Below are 20,845 nucleotides of genomic sequence, written 5' to 3' on the forward strand. Positions count from 1 at the left end.
AGTCTAGAAATTTAACAACTTATGGTTGGTCGCTATAGATGTCGTCGGGGACTAGCGGTTGGTCGCTATAGAGCAAGGATCACTATCAAATCTTATAGCCTGAACGTACATGTAGATGTTAGTGACTAAAAATTAATTAAAACAAGTAAACATTGATCGCTAAATTGCGTGGCGATTTATTTCTTTTTAATATTGCTTGTATGTTTATTTCATGGTTTGTTTATGTATGGACATGACTATAGTATGCAACTGTGTTCTTTGTGCTTATATGATATTATATTCGAGTTGAAAGTCGTTTCAAATCCTACATAAAGAGTATGGATAAACCATGGATCACAAGTGAATGATTTTCTAGGGAGACAAAGGTTTATAAACAAGGAGTGAATGATTTTCTAGCTTTTTCATTTAGAAATAATTTATTGAAATGTTTACTTAAAAGAGTTGCATTCATAATAATTTATTCAAATGTTTATTATTTATTTGGTAAAATTTTTATGATTTTTTGAGTAATTTAAAAATACATTTCGAAATAAATAAAAAAGAAAATCCTCCCTAACCCTAAGGCCCACTAGGAGCCCATCTACCTAACCTAGCAGCCGCGCGCTCCCTGCTTCTCTCCCAGCCGCAGCCGCCGCCTCTATCTCTCTGCCCTCAGCTCTCTCCTCCCTTCCCTCAGCTCGGCGCCCAGGCCGGCCAAGCCCCGCGGAGCAACCATGGCGGCGGCCTCCCGTCGAGCAACCATGGCGGCAGCGGCCTCCCGTCGAGCAACCATGGCGGCGGCGGCGGCGGCGGTAACCCTCCTCCGCCTTCCTCTCACCCGACTCTCCTACCACCTCCGCTCCGTAGAGGAGGAATCTGCGGCCGAGGCGGAGGCGCCTAGGTCGTTCGTGCTCCCACAGTTGCCGCGGCCGAAGCTGAGCGTGAAGGAAGATGTGTGCCCGCACTACTACGAGCTTGGTCGATATACATAGTCACAACCACGCATTATGACCGCCGCAAGGTACTGTACATCGTCTTCTTGTTTATAAATAAGCACAAATTAATGTTGCTCATGTTCTTCTGCTCGCCTCTGAAGCTGGAAGGAACTGATGTCCGATGGGTATTACCCAAGCCCAATGCGGAACAAACACTGCGACGAATCCTACTCCTACATGGAACAGTGTCCTTGGGATAATGTAGTTTCACTCACAGCAACCCATGCCTTTTCTTTGTGAGAATCCCTTTCGATAGTTGCCTCTGTTCAGTTTTGAACTCTTACAGACACTAGTACAATTTGGCTCTATACAAGCGGTAGGCTTTTTACATCACAGGCGGTTCGGTTAGAAAACCGCCTGTGATGTCCCAGGCGGTTCGGTACGCCTCTGATGTAATAGTATCACACGCGGTTTTTGTTTAGGACCGCCTGTGGTGCTCTATCCTTTTCACAAACGGACCCTAAGGAAAAACCGCCTGTGATTGTAAAAATATGAAAATACAATTTAAATATGAAAATAATTTTATTTTTTAACAGAAATATGCAAATACAATTTAAATGAATTAATATTTAATTTTTAACAATAATATGCAAATACAATTTAAATGAATTATAATAGCACACATAGATAACTAGAGAGATTTTAAATTAATTGGCAACCACAATTCATAGTCGATCATACATGATAACAAATACAATTTGATTCATACAATTTTTCATAAACTACCATTTTTCCGCATGTATGGCTTTAAGTTCTTATCAATTTTCTTTTCCACACGCTTGATTCTCTCTGGACCGTTAAAGACGAACATCTCTTCATACTTATTGTATTCCTCATCTTGGTCTCCCACATTCTCAACTCCAACAATTTTTTGCTTTCCAGAAATAACTACATGCATCTTCTCATCTGCTGGATCGAGTACATAGAACACTTGTGCAACACATTCAGCGAGAACCCACATGTCATCTTTATATCCTACTTTCTTTAAGTCTACCAGTGTGAGTCCGTAGTTATCCACTATCACCCCCACGGGATGTTGTACCCATTGGCACTTAAATAAGGGTATTTTCATGCTTGGGCCATAATCAAGTTCCCATATTTCCTCTATGAATCCAAAATATGTGGTCTTCTGTCCATGTAGGTCAAAAGCATCGATACGAACACCGCTATTTTGTGCAACACTTTTCATGTCTTTTGATTTAGTGTAGAATGTGTACCCATTGATGTCATATGCTTGCCATGATGTCACAAAACATGATGGCCCAGAAGCCAAATTCTTCATTGTTTTCTCTTCCAAAGAGTCTCCGAATGGGATGTTTTTGTCCATTAACCATTCGCTGAAACGATGTTTGTGCTCCCTCATGATCCAGTCCTCTGTGCGGTTCTGATTTTCTTTACGAAGCTCATCCAGGTGTTCCTCTATGTAAGGCTCGGCTATCGTGAGATGTTGTAGTACACTACCATGAGCACAATGTACTAGCTTGTAATCCTCAACATGAAAAGTTTTCTTGCCCATTCTCCCTCTCCCACATAGTTTACCCTCATGTTTAGGTACAGGCACACCTATCATTGTTCCGTCACTGATGTAATCTATACAGCTCTCAATCACTTCTTCTGTAGTGTATCCCTCCATGATTGAACCCTCCGGGTGAGCGCGATTTTGCACATAACCTTTTAATACTCCCAGGTATCGCTCCAACTGAAACATATGATGTAAATATAGTGGCCCTAATATTTTTATCTGATCCACGAGATGTATGATTAGGTGTACTTGCATATCAAAAAATGATGGAGGAAAACACATTTCAAGCTTGCACATAGTCTCGATGATGTATGCCTTTAGATAGTCCAAGTCTTCTAAAGCTATTACTTTTTGTGAAACCGCATTGAAAAAGTAACACAAGCGTGTGATGACAACTTTGACATGCTCTGTTTTGAGGGCTCTTACCGCAATTGGGAGGAACACTGTCATCATCACATGGCAGTCATGAGAGTTGTAGCCAAATAGAGACAAGTCCTTCATCCTGACTAGTCTGCTGATATTGGATGAGAAACCTGTGGGCACTTTGACCCCACGCAAACATTTGCAAATCTTTGTTCTCTCCTCAATTGACAAGTTGTAGCTAGCTGGGGGGAGGTAAGGCTTCCCTTTGCCACTATCCACTGGATGAAGTTCTGGTCTGATTTGAAGATCTACTAGATCATTGCGTGATTTGAGTCCGTCTTTTGTCTTACTCGGCATGCCCAGCAAGGTTCCAATGATGCTGTCAAAAACATTTTTTGTTACATGCATCAAATCAAAGATGTGGCAAATTTCCATATCCTTCCAGTATGGGAGGTACTTGAAAAAAAATTGATTGCTTCTTGAAAGTTGTGTAAGTTGAAGTGTCAGTTCTCTTTCTCTTTTCTCCTTTTTTTTCCCTTTCCGAATACAACATGAATGTTCTTTACAATTTCAAAAACAAGTTTCCCACTATAAGGCTTTGGTGCACCTTCACTTTCCAGTTGATTGTTAAATTCCGCTTTCATCTTTCGGTACTTATGCTGCTTCATCAAGAACCGTCTGTGTCCCATGAACACCAACTTCTTGGATGATTTAAGGTACATGGAAGCAGTTCCATCGACGCACACTACACAACCATTCTTTCCTTTAGTCTTTTGCCCTAATAGTGTGGCGCCACCGGGAGAATCATGGATGGTAACAAATATAATTGCTCTTAAGTTGAAATACTCATGGCTATACTCATCCCATATTCTAACTCCTTCATTCCAGAGCTTTGTCATATCTTCCATAAGAGGTTCTAGGAACACATCAATATCAACACCAGCTGATTTCAGACTTTGAATAAGAATAGTCAACATAATGTACTTTCTTTTGTGACACATCCATGATGGAAGGTTGTACATCGTTAAAGTCACGGGCCAGGTGCTATGTACACTTCTTTTTTCACCAAATGGATTCATTCCGTCTGTACCCAAAGCAAATCTTACATTTCTGGTTTCTTTGGCAAACTCATGATACATAAGATCGAAATTTTTCCATTGTGATGCATCAGCAGGGTGTCGAATCTGTTTGTTATTCTGCTTGCGATTTTCAGCATGCCAACGCATAAGCTCAGCCTCCCTAGGATTTGAGAACAAATGTTTTAAGCGATCAATTACTCGAAGATACCACATCACCAAAGCTGGGTTCTTTGACCTCTTTTTCCCATCCATGTCATCAAAAGTGTCATCGTCACTTTCAGGTCCAATAGTGGATTTCTTGTTTTTATTTTTCTTCGGGAATTTTTTTACACAGTCTTGATTGTAGCTCTTCTTGTATCGACTGACATTGCAAAGTGGGCATCTTGATGCGTTCTCAAAATCGCCACGATACAGAATACAATGGTTCGGACATGCATGAATTTTTTGCACACCCAGAGCTATGGGAGATATAAGCTTCTTCACTTTATAAGTGCTTGTTGGTAGTTTGTTGGGTTTTGGTAGTAATTGGGACAGAAAATTCAAAAGATCTGTGAAGCTAGTATCAGACCATCCGGCGCTAGCCTTCAACTTCAGAAGTTCTAGAACTGTACGCAGTGTAGTAAACTCTTTGTCACAACCCTTTGATTCATCATATAAAGGTTCTTTTGAAGCACTTTCCAGTCCCTCCATTTTAGATAGCCCTTTCTGCAATCCCACAGAACTCAACATTTCTGGTTCCATATGGCGCAACATCTCTTCGCAATCAAATTCTTCAAAATCTTGATTAGCATCCACATTATCCACTTTACCATCAACTTTAAGATCTAAAATTCCGACAACTCTCTCGTCATTACCAGGCACTTCACACGGATCCAACTCACCATGTTCTGACCATATCGTGTAATTGTTTTTAAACCCTCTTTTTAGCAGATGTGATTGGATTACTCCTGTATCTCTCCAAGCTATCTTATTATCACAATCGATGCACGAACATAATATCTCCTTGCTCTTTCGCAAATTCGCGTGCTTTTTGGCCGCTTCAATAAAGCTTCTCAAATTTTGAATATACGACGGATGTGGTCTTGGCACATTGTACATCCAACCTCGGTCCATTACCTATCCTTATATTGATTAACATCAATAAAATCATTAATTAATTGAATTCATCCATAAAACATGAAACGAATTGATATGTATGAAAATGAAACAAACATTGCAACAATAGATACCTTGAGGTGAGACAATTATGTTTTTAAAGAATCTTTAAACTAGATCAACTATTATAAGTCCAAATCTTGAATTCCAAAGCTTTTCTTCAAATCCGTTCTATATTACAAAATTGAGGCAAAAAATCGCATCAAAATGAGAAAGAAAACAAATGGAGATCATATATATGCATAAACTATTGAAATCAATCAATAAACTCAAAAACAAAACCTTCTCCCTGTAGATCTCAAAAAAAAACCGCCGCCGCTACAGTGCTGTGAATTAGGGTTCTGCGAGTTAGGGTTCTGGAACCCGTGGGGGGCTAGCCCTTTTATAGTGTACACACATCACAGGCGGATATTTAGCAAAACCGCTTGTGATAGATAACATCACAGGCGGTTTTTTAAGTCGACCGCCTGTGAAGTTAATTTATCACAGGCGGTCGGAATGAACAACCGCCTGTGATGTTGTCTATCACAGGCGGTTTTGCTAAATATCCGCCTGGGATTCTTTACAATATAAAAGGCTCGTTGGTCGGCAGGAACACTAACTCTTCCCGCCCGAGCTGACACAGTTGCGCCGCCAGGCTGCCGTCGTGTCCCCGTCCCCGAGCACGAACCCGAGCGCCGCCGTCCCCATCCCTGAGCTCGAGCGCCACCGTCCCCGTCCCCGTCCCCGAGCCCGAGCGCCGCCGTCCCCGAGCGCCCGAGCAACGTCGTCCCCTTCACCGAGCCCGAGCACCGCCGTCCCCTTCACCGAGCTCGAGCCCCGTCGTCCCCGAGCGCCCGAGCAACGCCGTCCCCTTCACCGAGCCCGAGCGCCGCCGTCCCCTTCACCGAGCCCGAGCGCCGCCGTCCCCTTCACCGAGCCCGAGCGCCCGCCGTCCCCGAGCCCGAGCGCCGAGTCCCCGAGCCCAAGCGCCGCCGTCACGGTCCCCGAGCCCGAAGCGCCGCCGTCCACGAGCTCTGTCTTCTTCCTCTCGATAAGGTTGAAGTTCAGGTTCCATTTCTTCTTCCCCGAGCTCTTAATTCAGTTCAAGCAATGTTCAGGTTCCATTGGCTACAAGCAAGAAATGTTCAGGTTCCATTGGCTACAAGCAAGCAATGTTCTACAAATTGTGTATATGCATTCTTATTTCAGTTCAAGAGCCAAGCAGAATTAGTGTATATTTCAGTTCAAGTACTTGGAGTATTTCATTTTGTATATTTCATAAGTGCATATTGACAAATTGTGTATATGCATACTGCCCAATCGATGGCTATCCCTGATTATCAGTGCTTAGATTAATTACTGTTGGCGTTTTCACTTACATATATTGTCAATATGCTTATTGCTTATTGTTTGGTTGTCAATTACTTCTCATGTATCAGTTTTTTTATTTCTTTTATCCCTGTTGATTAAATGTTTGTATACCATTAAGGTGTTAGTATCCTTCGAATGAAGTCTATTTTTAGTGTTTTTTGACTACCTATCTTTGTTTGATAATCATTAGGCCAAATGTGCTTATGGCCACATACATCATGGAAGTACATAGCCATGACAATGTTATTATCTCCCTATGTTATAAGACTTGTTCTTATCTCCCTTCTAAGTTTTTTGAATACCTATCTTTGCTCCCCAACCCTATGTTATAAGACTTGTTCTTATCTCCCATCTTTGACTTGTTCATAGCCATGACAATGTTATTATCTCCCCATATTTGGACCCAAGAAGGAGGATGTTCCTCCAAAATTTGTGAATGGGAGGCCGTTCTTGATGACAATGCAACTTTCTAAGTTGTCGACTCCGGAGATTAGAATGCATGAGTGGTACATGATGGCTAGCAACAAATACAAACTCGAGGACTTCACATTTGTTGTGCCAGAAGATGCATTTTGGAGCAATGATCATATAGATCATGTGCGGCATTTATTCTTTGACGATCTCTGGTCGTTGTACCACCGACAAAGGATGGAAACCAACTACTTAACCCTCTTTTGCTTGTAAGTACCTCTAAACTTTCATATTTGTTAGTTTTGTACACGCACACATAAACGAGAGTCTAACGATTAACACTTTTACACGTAGGATGCAATACATGGATGATAAGAAGAAACAACTTAAGACAGGGTTTCTTGACCCGTTGATGACATCCCAAGCTCGCTACAAAGAAGTTGCTCGGAGGCATGGAGAAGAATACAAAGACTTGGACGATGCTGAATTTGAGAAAGCCGTCAAACAGAATCAGAGAAAGAAAATGAAGGTAATGGCGGCATACATTGGACGAGCCATGTATAATCATGTACAACATGGCAAGGACTTAATAATAGCTCCGCACCACTTTAAGTAAGTTATCGACATGGTTTAATTTTGAACTATAAATTATGGCAATCGTGATCTTAACATGTGTTTTCGTCTATGTCTATATAGTGACCACTACATTTGTATCATGATCTTTCCAAAGGATGGTAAAGTCGTGGTCTTCGACTCACTGAGAATGGAAAAGGCTACGTATAATGACTTCTTGAAGATTTTAGAGAAGTATGATTATTATTGTACACTTGTACTTATTACAACTTAACAAATGTATTCTTAATCTCACAATGCTATTCTTATATGCAGTGCATACCGTTTTTATTGGAAAGATCTTGGCGGCGAACATCCAGAGGACAAGCCTAATTTGTCAATATCATTATTTCCATATGGTGACAAACAACCTCCGGGTACTGTCCTGTGCGGTTATTATGTATGCGAATGGTGTCGTGTCACCTTCCATTACATGGTCAATCGTGAGGATGTAAGTTCGCTATCATTGTCTATGTTGCAATTTTTATGTTATATTGTTGCTCATCACATTACTCTTAGCACTGCTTGTTTTTTGCTTTCATTGCAGGTTCCTAAATCCAAGATCAATGCTGAATGGTTAGAAAGAGATATGGTTTCCGTCGGCGTGGCTAAGGTTGTAAGAGACTTGCTTTACTTTATGCGCCATGAAGTTCTTCATCAACAAGGGCTATTCTACAATACAAATGGAAATTTGCAACAATTCCCAGAACTAAGTTTGTACACAATATCACACAGTGTTTAGGTCTTTAGTTAGGAACTTTAGATGTTTAGTTGTCTATGGAACTTTGAGATGTTTAGTTGTCTATGGAACTTGATATGTGTATAAATCTGTGTATGACGATGGAACTTGATATGTGGATGAATCTGTGTATTATGGAACTTGATATGTATAAATATGTGTATGCAATCTGTGTGAATCTGTGTATGAAATCTGTGTATAATTTGTGTTTGAAAATTCTGTATATGAATCTGTATATTGAAAACCGTCTGTGATTTATATTGTATGCAGTCGGACTTATATTAAAAACCGCCTGTGATGTGTGGCTAACACAAGCGGCTAGGATAAGAAACCGCCTGTGATGTGTGTCTATCACAAGCGGTTCCTTTGAACTGGACCGCCTGTAATGTGTGTCTTTCACATGCGGTTTTTGATTGACCGCCTGTGATGTTGTTTTACATCACAGGCAGTGCACCACAAGCGGTTCCTGGAACCGCCTGTGTAGAGGCGAACCAAACCGCATGTACAGAGGTTTGCTGTAGTAGTGAGAGTACAAGATAGGTTGGTTGGTTCTCCTAATCTACAGCAGCGCGCGTCCATTATTCTATGGCACACGATGGACACATGTGGCCTGCAAGTCTACATACAAGCATTGCTGTCGTATGGATAGGGTTTCTTTATGCTTCTATATGTTCCTGTGAAAATCCACTATCTATATCCCATAGCCCTTCTCTTTTGTATAGCTTCATTAAATTCTAGATTTAGGTGGACCAAGAAGCAAATTAATCATAGCAGTAGGTCCCACTAAATCTGATCATATGAGTTGAAGCTCATGATCAACCTCGAGTCCAACGAGCTCCTAAAGGTATGTTCCCATTGGCCCTCTCGGATTGTCAAATCCACGATTCACGTGGTTTTTTTAAATACAAGTAAAAATTGCATGTTGTTTTAGATTTTTAGTACCACTTATGTCATTAACATTAGCAATGGTAAATTCATCTTATTTTGTTAACGTATCTCTCAACATTCTTATTTATATTTATTTGCTACAGAATATATTATCATTGTTGCTTAATTTTAAATTGTTCGTTGTAAACTAGAACTTATATGTCGTCGTCGCCATCAGCGACTGCTCGAGTAAGTGATTTTGATTGAAAACTAGGGGAGCGATTCCTTCATGAGCCGGGCGAATGTCTTCTTCATAATATCTTTCCTAGCATACCATCTTCTTTGGTCGTTTCTGGTGCTAGCATACCTTCTGGTTAACATATCATGTTACTTATTGCAATTATCACTTGTCTTGCAGACAGGCAATTGAAAAAGAGAATTGATCTTTTTTATGGGCGAAGTGTTGAAGTGCTTTGGTGAAGGAAATGTCTTGTTAGCATCAAGTAAGTGGTGACATCACAACCCCTACAAAGCTTGTGCCTTAAAACAAGAGGATACAAGAAGTTGGAGTGCTTTTGTGAAGGTTTTTGCGAATCACTTGAAGCGTTAGGACTTTGTGAATGATTTTGTAAAGTGTTTGCAAATATGTGCAAAACATATAACATGTGTAGATTTTATGAATGATTTTGTTGTGGTGCTTGTTGATGGTTTATGTGATGTGGATCTATTATTGTGCAATACTAATTAAATTTGTATATCTATGTGATTATGTGTATAAAAATTGGTGATTTGTGATGCTTTTGTATATATAACAGTTGTTGAATGCTAATTAATGGTATATTATCATTATTAACGACTATAACTGGGGGCAACTTTCTGTTGGATGCTAAATGTATAGTATAACGACTCACGATTGGTTGCTAAATCTATAGTACAACAACTCACGGTTGGTCGCTAAATATACAATATTAGCAACAGACAGTCAGTCGCTAAAAAGATGTCGGTCGCTAAAGCCTTTAGCGACGGCACTTACAGCGACCATCCTTATGGGTCGCTAAAAGTTTTTAGCGACCAACCGTAGGTCGCTGAAGGCCGTTTTAGCAACCAACCGTAGGTCGCTATAAGTGAACCGTCGTGTACTGAAAGCTCATCTCTCCGTCGTCCAACATGCATTTTTATTTCTCCAAAAATTCGTTAGTTCACATATATATATATAGTTATCATTAATTAACAAAACATTACTTAGAGCATAGATGATTCACACTAGTGCAACGAGTCTCTCTACCTCGACCGCAAGGTATGGTTTCCTATCCACCTTCTCCTCCCTTCGGTCTCTTTCTATGGAGCGCATGTAACTGTTACTACTCAAGAACTAGATTGAGTTATAGTTGGATCAACTAGTTCTTAAAGGTCAGACACGAGGTCCATGGATTTATCAATACCATTACTCGACACGAAGCTAAACCTATATCGAACGAAACGCTCATAGACATCCAGATTGATGTGTGAGTGTGTGACAAGACAACTTATAGGGTCTGTCAGTATCACAGAACTAAAAACTAAACTAGCCTGCTTTTAGAAAGTAGATTAAGCATGTAATTTTTATGGGTTAATCTATAACCACTACTTAGCCACCCGTAGCTCTTATATTAGCCGAGAACTAATCTATAGGTTCTGTCTTTCTAATTGATATTTAAAGATAATAGGATAGTTATTAGTCCCTGAATCCAAACATGCATGTCCATATATAGTGTATATGGTATCCAACACCACTATTAGTAGATGGTAGAAATCTTACTGTTACTGATGATTGATGGATCAACCGAGTTTTTATGATAATCCTTCCTACTTCCTAGGCATGCTAGGAAATTTTGATGAATACTAGTTATTTTTCATAAAAGTTAGAAAGATGTAGCCACCTCTAATTATTATTAACAATTAATAATAGTGTCATCGGACCTATTCTATTTTCTAAAAAAAATATCCATAAAGTAGGAGACCATGCATAATAATCGATGATATGCCAGAAACAAAATTGAATCTAATCACACCCATAAGTTGTACCTCATCTTTAGAATTAACCCTACAAATCAAAGCTAAGAACACCATGGTAAATAAGGAAAACAGTAGGACGAATCGGACTAAGATTCAGCATCCTATGTATGAAGAACCCTTGCCACGCTGCCCGAGGGGAGCAAAAGGCAGGGCGGCCCCGTTTTCGTTGCCTTTTAAACAAAGCGGTGGGTTGAATGAAAAGGGAAAGGGAATGATTCCTTTACATCCCTTTTGATGCTTGATGCAGTGTGCGTGTCTGTCTCCCTCCTGCAGCTTGCCAGGCAGGCCTGTCTAAAAAGCTGACCCCGGCCGGCCATGGCCGTTGGGGGCTCGACGCACCGGCACCGGCACCGGCGTCGTCGCCGTGACACACGAGGCTCCATCCTCCTCTCTCTCCTCGCCCTCCGGTCCGGCGACGCCATTAAAATACCGTACCATTAGCAGTAGCAAGGCCACGCTTTATCGTCTCTGCTTTTGCTTTGCTGCGATGCCTTCCCTCCGATCGAAGACGACGACGACGACGACGCCGCCGGGAAGAAAGCGAGCAATGATAGCCCTATCATAACCTTGAATCGCCTTTGCTAGGGTTTCGGCACGCATGCACGAATAATAAATAAGATAAGCTAATAAATAAGATCACAGGCGTAGCAGCAGCAGCAGCTTAATAATAATGCGTGTTAGAAAGGCGCCATGATGGTGTTTGGAGAGTTGCAAGTACGACCTGACCCCTCTCTCATCTCCTCGCATCGCATCACCATTTGGATCGAGAGACTTGGAAAGCTCCGGCAGCACACACGAACGCACTGGAAAGCACATATACGCAGCTTTGCATGGATTCATGCACGCACATGAAAAGATGGGAGACGACTAAGCTGCTGCTTAGACTCGATAACCCTAGAAAAGCTAGTTCGGGAAAAGGCGCAAACTTTCCAAGACCTTTTACTTGTGCTCGGCGAAGAGGGAGACACTTTAATTTACTCATATCAATCTCCAAATCAAGTTTCAAGACATGCATGATGCACAAGCATTCCCTGCACTAGGTTTATTTGGTATTCAAAGGGAGATTTTAATTTGTTTTCTCCTTATTAAAAGGAAAAGAGAGAGTTTATAACGAACTAGAGTAGTTAATATTAAGCCAACTTTTGCATCATCCTTTCATTTGATTGGTTCCATCATCATCGTCTACCTAGTCCTTGAGCTGCTAATGATGATGAAATACTCCATTTCATAAGATGGATGGTCTCTCATGCATGCACATATTGGACAAAAAAACGTTAAAAGAAAGTTAACAACAACATGGCATGCGCGCGTGTTACAAATCTATCACCATCCAACTAAATTAGATGATTAGTTCAGCTGGTCGATCAAAACGCCTCCTCCTCCTCCTGCTAGTATAGGGTTTCGCCAGCTGCTGCCGGGAACGTGAAGGCCGGCAAGGCACCGTGGCCATTGTTGTAGCTCATCAGTGGCCCAGAAGCAGCCATGGTGGCGGTGGCTCTGCTGGCATTATTATCCGCAGTCGTTAGACCGTAGTTCCGGCGGTCTAGGGTTTGCAGCTCCCGGACCTGGGACTGGAGGAAGCGGAGGTAGCTGGCGGCCTCGTCCAGCATGGAGGCGGTGTCCATCTTGGCGCCGCCCGGGACGAGCTTCTGCAGCACGCGGAGGCGCTCGCTGATGCGCTCCCGCCGCTGCCGCGCCGCCACCGTCTGCGGGTCGGACGAGATGCGCACGTTGCGCCGGCGCGGGCGCTCGCCTGCGTCCTCCTCGGAGCCGAGGGAGACGGGGCGCATCGCGGCCGCGCGGTAGATCATCTCCTTCACCTGCGCCAGCGCCTCCGTGTCCGGCTCGTACATGGGGTCGTCGACGCCGCCGCAGTTCGTCTCGGGGTTCCGCCCGTCGAAGCTGATGCTCGACGAGCCGCTGCTACTCAGCGACGACGGCTTGGCTGATCTCTTGGCGGCGGCGGCGGCGTTGCTGAATGCGATCTGGATGCCGCCTTCGCCCGCGGTGGTGGTGGACGCCAGGAGGCTGCACAGGGTGCTCTCCTGTGCCGCCGCCACCGGTGACCGCTCGGCGGCGGCCTTCCTCTTCCTGTTGGCCCGGCGTTGCCTTCGGCCACCACCGCCTCCGCCGCCTTGTTCACAATTCAGGCTCGTCGTCGAGGTCACGGCCGCCGCCGTTGCTGTCGTCTCGTTGCTGGTGGAGAAGACCGCCGGCGATTGTCCGACGACGAAGTTGCCTCCGCTGTATGCTGCGGCGGATGTGAACGCGGGCGGCACAGCAGTTACCGTGACAGCGGGTGTTGCTGGTGTGAGGTCGTAGTCGGGAGGCATCCCCATCGCGCCGTGATGGCGATGGTGATGCTGCTGTCGCTGCAGGACATCCGCGTCAACGTCCGCGTAGGCGGGCGTTGGCGTCGCCATCCCCATCGAGGGGAAGGCAACAGCGGCCTCCCCAACCACGCCACCACCGGCCGTCGGCTCCGCTACCATTACTACCTCCTTGCCCGCGCAGGCGGGCGCCTGCTGGATGCCCTGCAGCTCCAGGATCGCCGCTGCCAGCGCCTCGTCGAGCACCAGCCTCTCCAGCACCGTCATGCCGCTTCCCGCGCCGTCGCCGGCACCCACGCCGCCGCTCCATGCGCTCTCGCTCGAGATCATATCGCTGAAGTTATGATCCATCTTGGAAGAATCAGACCTAGGCAGAAACGATGGATCGGCGGCGTGATAAGTATGTGCAAGTTAATTATCTGATCTGACAAGGAAACACATGATGCGAGTATATGCAGAGATCAAACAGAACGCGTGCAAAGGTGGAAGAAAGCCGTGTAACATATATAAACATGCATTAAATCGATGATGAAGAACGTGTGTGAAAAAAATATTATTGCAACATACAGTACATACCTCTTGATCTAGGTGCTGCAGGTGATGAGTAGGAGCAGTGTGGTGGCGATCGATAATGGCTGCAACTCCACTACACTTCCACTGCACTGTTCATCTTCTAGTGTACTCGCGGGAGCGCGATCGAGCTGCTGGGTAGCTGCTGCTGATGCAAGGTATATGGCAAGCGAGGTGCAGAAGGAGCATTCACGCACTAGTAACCGCTATAGTAGCCGGAGGGGAGAGCCTTGCTGCAGCTGCAAAAGCACCGTGGTCCATGGATGCATGGATGGACGATCAAGGAAAGAGCAACGGGACAAGATGCCCTGCCCGCTGCGGCGAGCTACTCAGGGCTCAACTTTTGGATTTGCTGTGGGAGCAATTTAATCGTCTCTCTCTCTTGTGTGCATGCAGTAGCAAAAGGCTGCAGTGGGGAGGAGTATGCTCTTATAAAGAAGGCAACCAAGGAATAGCTAGGATGGAGTAAAATACAGCACCTGTCAGCTAGCGGTCCTCAAATTTAGCACGCTATGTCACTTAGGTCATCAAATTTAGAAGACGGGTTCTCTAGTTTTATCAGCCCGTGTAAAACCATCCAAAAGGCGTCAGTTTTGCTTAAACCAGACACCGACCTGGCGTGCCACTTTGAAATCACTTGGGTCCTTGAGCTTTCATTAAGGTGGCACGCCACGTCCACATCCGGTTTGACCAAATATTGTATGAATCCATTAACACTCTAAAACGAGTACTATTTTAAGACGGAGAGAGTATATATAAAAAAATCATGCACACACACTTACAACAGTAGAGTACATGGTCCCTCACTATGCACACACTTTTGTGCAGTGATAGATGCACACACGCATCATCTAGCAAAGCTTAGCTACCTTGATCAGCATATACTAGCTGCTGTCCCGGACTTTAAGTGCAGTACCACTCACTTTGGTGTGCAGCTCTAATTAATGCATGGTCTCAATAATAACTGGGTTCTGAAAGATAAGCTCTGGGCTATCTCTAGCAGCTAGCGTTTCCCTTTAAATCGGCAGTCAGCACAGTGCTACTCGCTGCCTAGACACACCCTAGCTAGCTAGCTACAATGCCAAACCTCTTAACTTGTTGTACAACAACTATCTTGTTAGGGAGAGGGACAAGCACGCTACTACCTTTACTCCAAGGGATATATAGACCTATATCGAATAGCTGGGCAGGGATCTGCGGCTTGATTACTTCAACTAAGTTCCCATTTGGTTTGAGAGGTTAAACATTAGTCTTTCTATTTTAGTCTTATTTACTCTCTAAATTGCCAAACGGTAAGATTAAAATAGGGACTAAACTGTTTTAGTCTCTAGTCCCTCAATGAGTGACTAAAAAAGTACTAAAACCATATAAATTTCAGGTTTTGTCACTCTCTTATTTCAGTTGCACTAATGGTGGAAGAATGCTAAGAGTATTTTGGTTCTCTTATAATTCATTTAATGCGTTTTGAATAATTTTAGTTCCTATAACTAAACAATTAGATAGAGACTAAAACTTTAGTATCATAACTAAACTTTAGCCCCTAAATTAAAGCAGGAACCAAATGTGTCCTAACTTTTGACGACAATTGTCGTAGTACTTAACGAAGAAGATATGTACTATTAACGAATTAGGTGCATCTATCCAGTTGCATCGCTATGATTTCATTATGATTAAGTGCGAGAAAGGGATCGGTCAAAGCGTACCAATGTTTCCTTTTTTCAAAAAAAAACTGAGTATATATATATATATATATATATATATATATATATATATATATATATATATATATATATATATATATATATATATATATATATATATATATATATATATATATATAGGGAAGAGATAATGGAAGCCCTGGGCTTCCGTTAGTGGGGGAAGCCCCAGCCAGGTCGCGGTCGGCCCAGTGTACGCGTGCTTGCATCAGCTATGCAGATGATAGCCACGAATCCCGGGTGATACGTGTCAGGAGATATACGCACGCATAAATATATGTAGTAATGTGCATAAATCATGCATAGAAGAAATCTTTTGTACCTCGACTCACGGAAACGAATATTACCATGTGCACACCGTTTACGACTGCATAACGATGTGTAACATGATAGCATAAACCATGCATTATATAAATCTTGACCGGTTTGATAAGGAAAGATGTGCTGCATAATCGCGCAAATAAAGGGACAGTTACGGTTTGAAGAGCATTAGTATAAGGAAATAAATTTTAATTTACAGCCGCAGTTCGCGGGTTCTGCTCGGGCGGATTCCAGCGTAAAACGTGAGCTAAAACAGCGTCAATGAGTACGAAATCTAGCGTAAATCATATATCTGTTTTGTAACAGCAAACGAAGCCCAAAATTACGGCGTGAAAATCGCGTACACCCAATCGTGCGCGGGTTCTTGCTAGGGCAGATTCCGGCGTAAAACATGAGCTAAAACAGCGTAAATGAATACGAAATTGAGCGTAAATCCTATATCTGTTTTGTAACATCAAACGAGACCCAAAATTACGGCGTGAAAATCGTGTGCAGCCGATCGTGCTAGGGTTCTGGCTCGGGTGGATTTAATCATAAAACGTGAATCGACATAACGTAAATGAATACAAAATTTACGTAAATTATAGACATATTTCGTAACAGCGAACGGGGTCCGAAAATTACGGCGTGAAAATTGATCACGTTCGATCGTGCACGGATTTTGGCTTGGTCAAATTTCAGCGTAAAACGTGAACCAAACAACGTAAATGGGTACAAATTTTATCGTACATCATCAATCTATTTCGTAACGACGAATGTGACCTAAATTACGACGTGAAAATCGCGCTCCGATCGTGCTCGGGTTCTAGGTCAGGTGGATTTAAGCATAAAACGTGATCCGAAACAGCGTAAATGGATACGAATTTTAGCGTAAATCAATGATCTGTTTTGTAACGACGAATGTGGCACTTGCTTTTTAGTGGAAGCGTAAAATGCAATAAGATCTATCGTAAAATTTTGTTTGAAAATGTATAAATCACGATGGTCTTAGACGACATGATGACGACGTAGATGCCCCTGAGCGCCGCCGACTCCTTAACGCGCTTGAGCAGCTCGTACCCGGTCATCCTAGGCATCCAGTAGTCGGTGATGATCATGCTGACGTCGGGGAGTAGGCCCATCGCGAGCAACTCCAGCGCGCGCGTCGCCGACTCCACGGCGGTCACCCTGTACCTAGAGCCGCGCAGGATCCTGGCGATCGCGGCACGGTCCACGGATTTGTCGTCCACCGCCAGCACGTGCTTCTCCAGCTCCGACGCGTCCACGGGCACCACTGCCTTCCTGCTGTCGTTGGCCTTGGGTGCAAGGGACGGCGCCACAGATGCTGGAGCGGCGGCGGCGGTGGCCATCGCAGAGACGGACGGGACAACCGTCGTTGTCGCCGGGCCTAGGGTGCGTTGTCGTCGTCCGTCTGCTTCGACAGCGCCGTCACCGCTTGCCCGCCTGCCTCGGAGCGTCGTTGTCGCTCGTTCCTGGTGGAGCGCCGCCGTCGGTCGCCTGCCTCGAGGCGACACCGCTGCTGGCCCCCAGGATCACCACCGCTCGCACGGTCGAGGGAACCGCCGCCGCCGCTAAAACCTAATCCCTGGCGGCGTGGGGGTGTTTTTATAGTGGCGGCGTGGGACTGGATAATTGTGAGCGCGTGGGCCGGATCGTGGGCCCGATGCACGTAATATGCGCAGACTATATTTGCATAAACTGATACACACATCAGCATAACTCGTATTATAATTTAGCGTAAGCACAGTTAGGTACAATAAACCAAAAAAGGTCCGGTGTGGTCTGCGCACCTGGTCGGGGCTTCCTGCCGTTAAATAGAGCCCAGGTATATATATATATATATATATATATATATATATATATATATATATATATATATATATATATATATATATATATAGAGAGAGAGAGAGAGAGAGAGAGAGAGAGCTCTAGGCTTTGTTTAACTGTAGGAAGCCCCAACCACGTACCGACCAGGTGTGCAGACCGCACCAGACCCTTTGTGACTTATTATACCTAACTGCTTACGACAAATTATAATACGAGTTATGTTGATATATGTAACAATTTATGCAAATCTATGAGCCATCGCGTAGATTTCGTCCCGCATATTACGTGCATAGGGTCCACGATCCCACCCACGCGCTCGCAGTTATCCAGTCCCACGCCGCCACTATAAAAACACCCCCACGCCGCAAGGGATTAGGTTTTAGCGGCGGCGGCGGTTCCCTCGGGCGTGCGAGCGCCGGTGATCCTAGGGGCCAGCAGCGGTGCCGCCCCGAGGCAGGCGACCGACGGTGGCGCTCCACCAGAAACGAGCGACAGCGACGCTCCCGAGGCGGGCGCGCAAGCGGCGACGGTGTTCTCGAAGCGGACGGACGACGGCAGCGCACCCTAGGCCCGATGGCAACGGCGTTTGTCCAGTTCGTCTCTGCGATGGCCACCACCGCTGTCGCTCCAGCGTCTGTGGCGCCGTCCCCTGCGCCAAAGGCCAACAACAGCAGGAAGGTGGTGGTGCCTGGGATGACTGGGTACGAGCTGCTCAAGCGCGTCAAGGAGTCAGCGGCGCTCAGGGACATCCTCGTCGTCATCATGTCGTCGGAGAACGTGCCCACCCGCATCACCCGCTGCCTGGAGGAATTCGACCCGCGCCTCACCGTAATTTAGGCCCTATTCATCGTTACGAAATAAATTGATGATGTACGCTAAAATTTGTACCCATTTACGCTGTTTTGGTTCACGTTTTACGCTGAAATTTGACCGAGCAGAATTCGTGCACGATCGAACGTGCGCAATTTTCACGCCGTAATTTTTGGGCCCATTCGCTGTTACGAAATAGGTCTATAATTTACGTAAATTTCGTATTCATTCACGCTATTTTGGTTCACGTTTTATGATTAAATCCACCCGAGCCAGAACCCTAGCACGATCGGCTGCACGCGATTTTCACGCCGTAATTTTGGGCCCCTTTTGCTGTTACAAAACAGATATAGGATTTACGCTAAATTTCATATTCATTTACGTTGTTTTAGCTCACGTTCTACGCTGGAATCCGCCCGAGCCAGAACCCGCGCACGATCGGCTGCACGCGATTTTCACTCCGTAATTTTGGGCTCCGTTTGCTGTTACAAAACAGATATAGGATTTACGATAAATTTCGTACTCATTTACGTTGTTTTAGCTCACGTTTTACACTGGAATCGACCTGAGCCAGGAACCGCGCACGATCGGCTGCATGTGATTTTCACGCCGTAATTTTAGGCCCCATTTGCTGTTACAAAACAGATATATGATTTACGCTAAATTTCGTACTCATTTACGCTGTTTTAGCTCACGGTTTACTCTGGAATCCGCCCGAGCCAGAACCAGAACCACATACTGCATGATTTATGTTGTCAAGTACATGACATTACGCAGTCGTAAACGCTGTCCATAGTGTCATATTTGTTCCACGTGATTCGGGCGTCAAAAGATTCCTTTATGCATGGTTTACGCATCTTTATCCATATATATATATATATATATATATATATATATATATATATATATATATATATATATATATATATATATATATATATATTGCCTTACGCTTATCGTACTGGATTCTTGGCTGTCGACTGCATGGCTGACGCAAGCACGCGGGTGTTAGGTCGACCGCGTCTTAGCTGGAGCTTCCATTAGTAGGGGAAGCCCAGGACTTCCATTACCTCTTCCTTATATATATATATATATATATATATATATATATATATATATATATATATATATATATATATATATATATATATATGCATGAGCGAGGAGAGGGGAGTTCATGGGCACCACTGCTCCTTGTCTGCTATACTATGCAGTATACAACTATACATACTGTCATGTCACACATGTACTGTACTTGTTTATTTTCACATGTTATATATTTAATACCTCCGTTGACAAATACATGACACTGTTGATTTTTTCGAAAACTTTGACCACACGTCTTATTCAAAATATTTATTCAAAAATATAAAATTTTAAGTCAAACATAAACTACCTTAAGTGATAAAACAAATCACAAAAAATAAATGATAACTCATTATTTTTTTAAATAAGATGAGTGGTCAAAGTTTTTTTAAAAGTCAACGATGTCATATATTTATGAACGGAGGAAGTATTAGCTAGATCGTCTTCGGTTAGTATACTACTATATATACAACCCAGAAATGAACGAAAAGGAAACTAAAACTAAAAGAGTGGTAATACCAGCAAATTGAAAGGTTTTTATTTAGAGTCTCTCTTCTTTAGAGCATCTCCAACAATATGCCCTATAAAATGCCATAAAAATTTAAAATAGATATATTTTATAGAAATTGGGACACCAATAAAAAATAAGCTTCAATAGTAAAGCTCCAAATCAAGTGATTAACTAAAACCTGTTAATATGCTCCATTTTTTTGAAAAGGAAAGTTTTATGAAGCGTCTGTTCGTTTAGATCTAGATATAGGGCAACCCAATAAGATGCAATATATTTGTGGCACTTCAGGAGGTGACCTATATTCTTTTGACATTTTCTGTAAAATAGAACACTGTAGGAGCAATTTATTTATAGTTTGAGCCGTATAATTTAATTTCGGGCAGTGAGATAAGTCACCGTTGGAGATGCTCTCAATGGCACTTTCAGAGAAAACGAAGCCATTTTTAGAAACCATATTTTATAGTTTCTCCAAAACAATTCTGGTTCTATCTATTTTTACCGAAAAACGATGTCAAAATAATTGATGTAACTAAACAGTT

At 43.4% G+C, this 20,845-nt stretch overlaps 2 protein-coding genes across 2 annotated transcripts; both read right to left on the reverse strand.

The window, feature by feature from the left end:
• Window positions 1-12,190: 12,190 nt before the first annotated feature.
• LOC103636015 (transcription factor LATE FLOWERING) lies at window positions 12,191-14,584 on the reverse strand. Its single transcript, XM_008658379.3, has 2 exons — window positions 14,037-14,584; window positions 12,191-13,827 (listed from the first exon to the last, which is right to left on the reverse strand). Exon 2 carries the CDS (start codon window positions 13,809-13,811, stop codon window positions 12,519-12,521), a length of 1,293 nt encoding a protein of 430 aa, XP_008656601.1. The 5' UTR covers window positions 13,812-13,827; window positions 14,037-14,584; the 3' UTR covers window positions 12,191-12,518.
• Window positions 14,585-17,013: 2,429 nt separating this feature from the next.
• LOC109941898 (two-component response regulator ORR6-like) lies at window positions 17,014-17,418 on the reverse strand. Its single transcript, XM_020543149.1, has one exon. The coding sequence runs from the start codon at window positions 17,416-17,418 to the stop codon at window positions 17,014-17,016; it is 405 nt and encodes a 134-aa protein (XP_020398738.1).
• Window positions 17,419-20,845: the final 3,427 nt, after the last annotated feature.

This window comes from Zea mays, chromosome 8 (assembly GCF_902167145.1).
Source record: "Zea mays cultivar B73 chromosome 8, Zm-B73-REFERENCE-NAM-5.0, whole genome shotgun sequence".
Lineage (NCBI taxonomy): Eukaryota > Viridiplantae > Streptophyta > Magnoliopsida > Poales > Poaceae > Zea > Zea mays.

Bases quoted from the DNA above. Each gene is read 5' to 3' on its own strand.
- LOC103636015 (XM_008658379.3), bottom strand. From the start codon at position 13,811: ATGGATCATAACTTCAGCGATATGATCTCGAGCGAGAGCGCATGGAGC.
- LOC109941898 (XM_020543149.1), bottom strand. From the start codon at position 17,418: ATGGCCACCGCCGCCGCCGCTCCAGCATCTGTGGCGCCGTCCCTTGCA.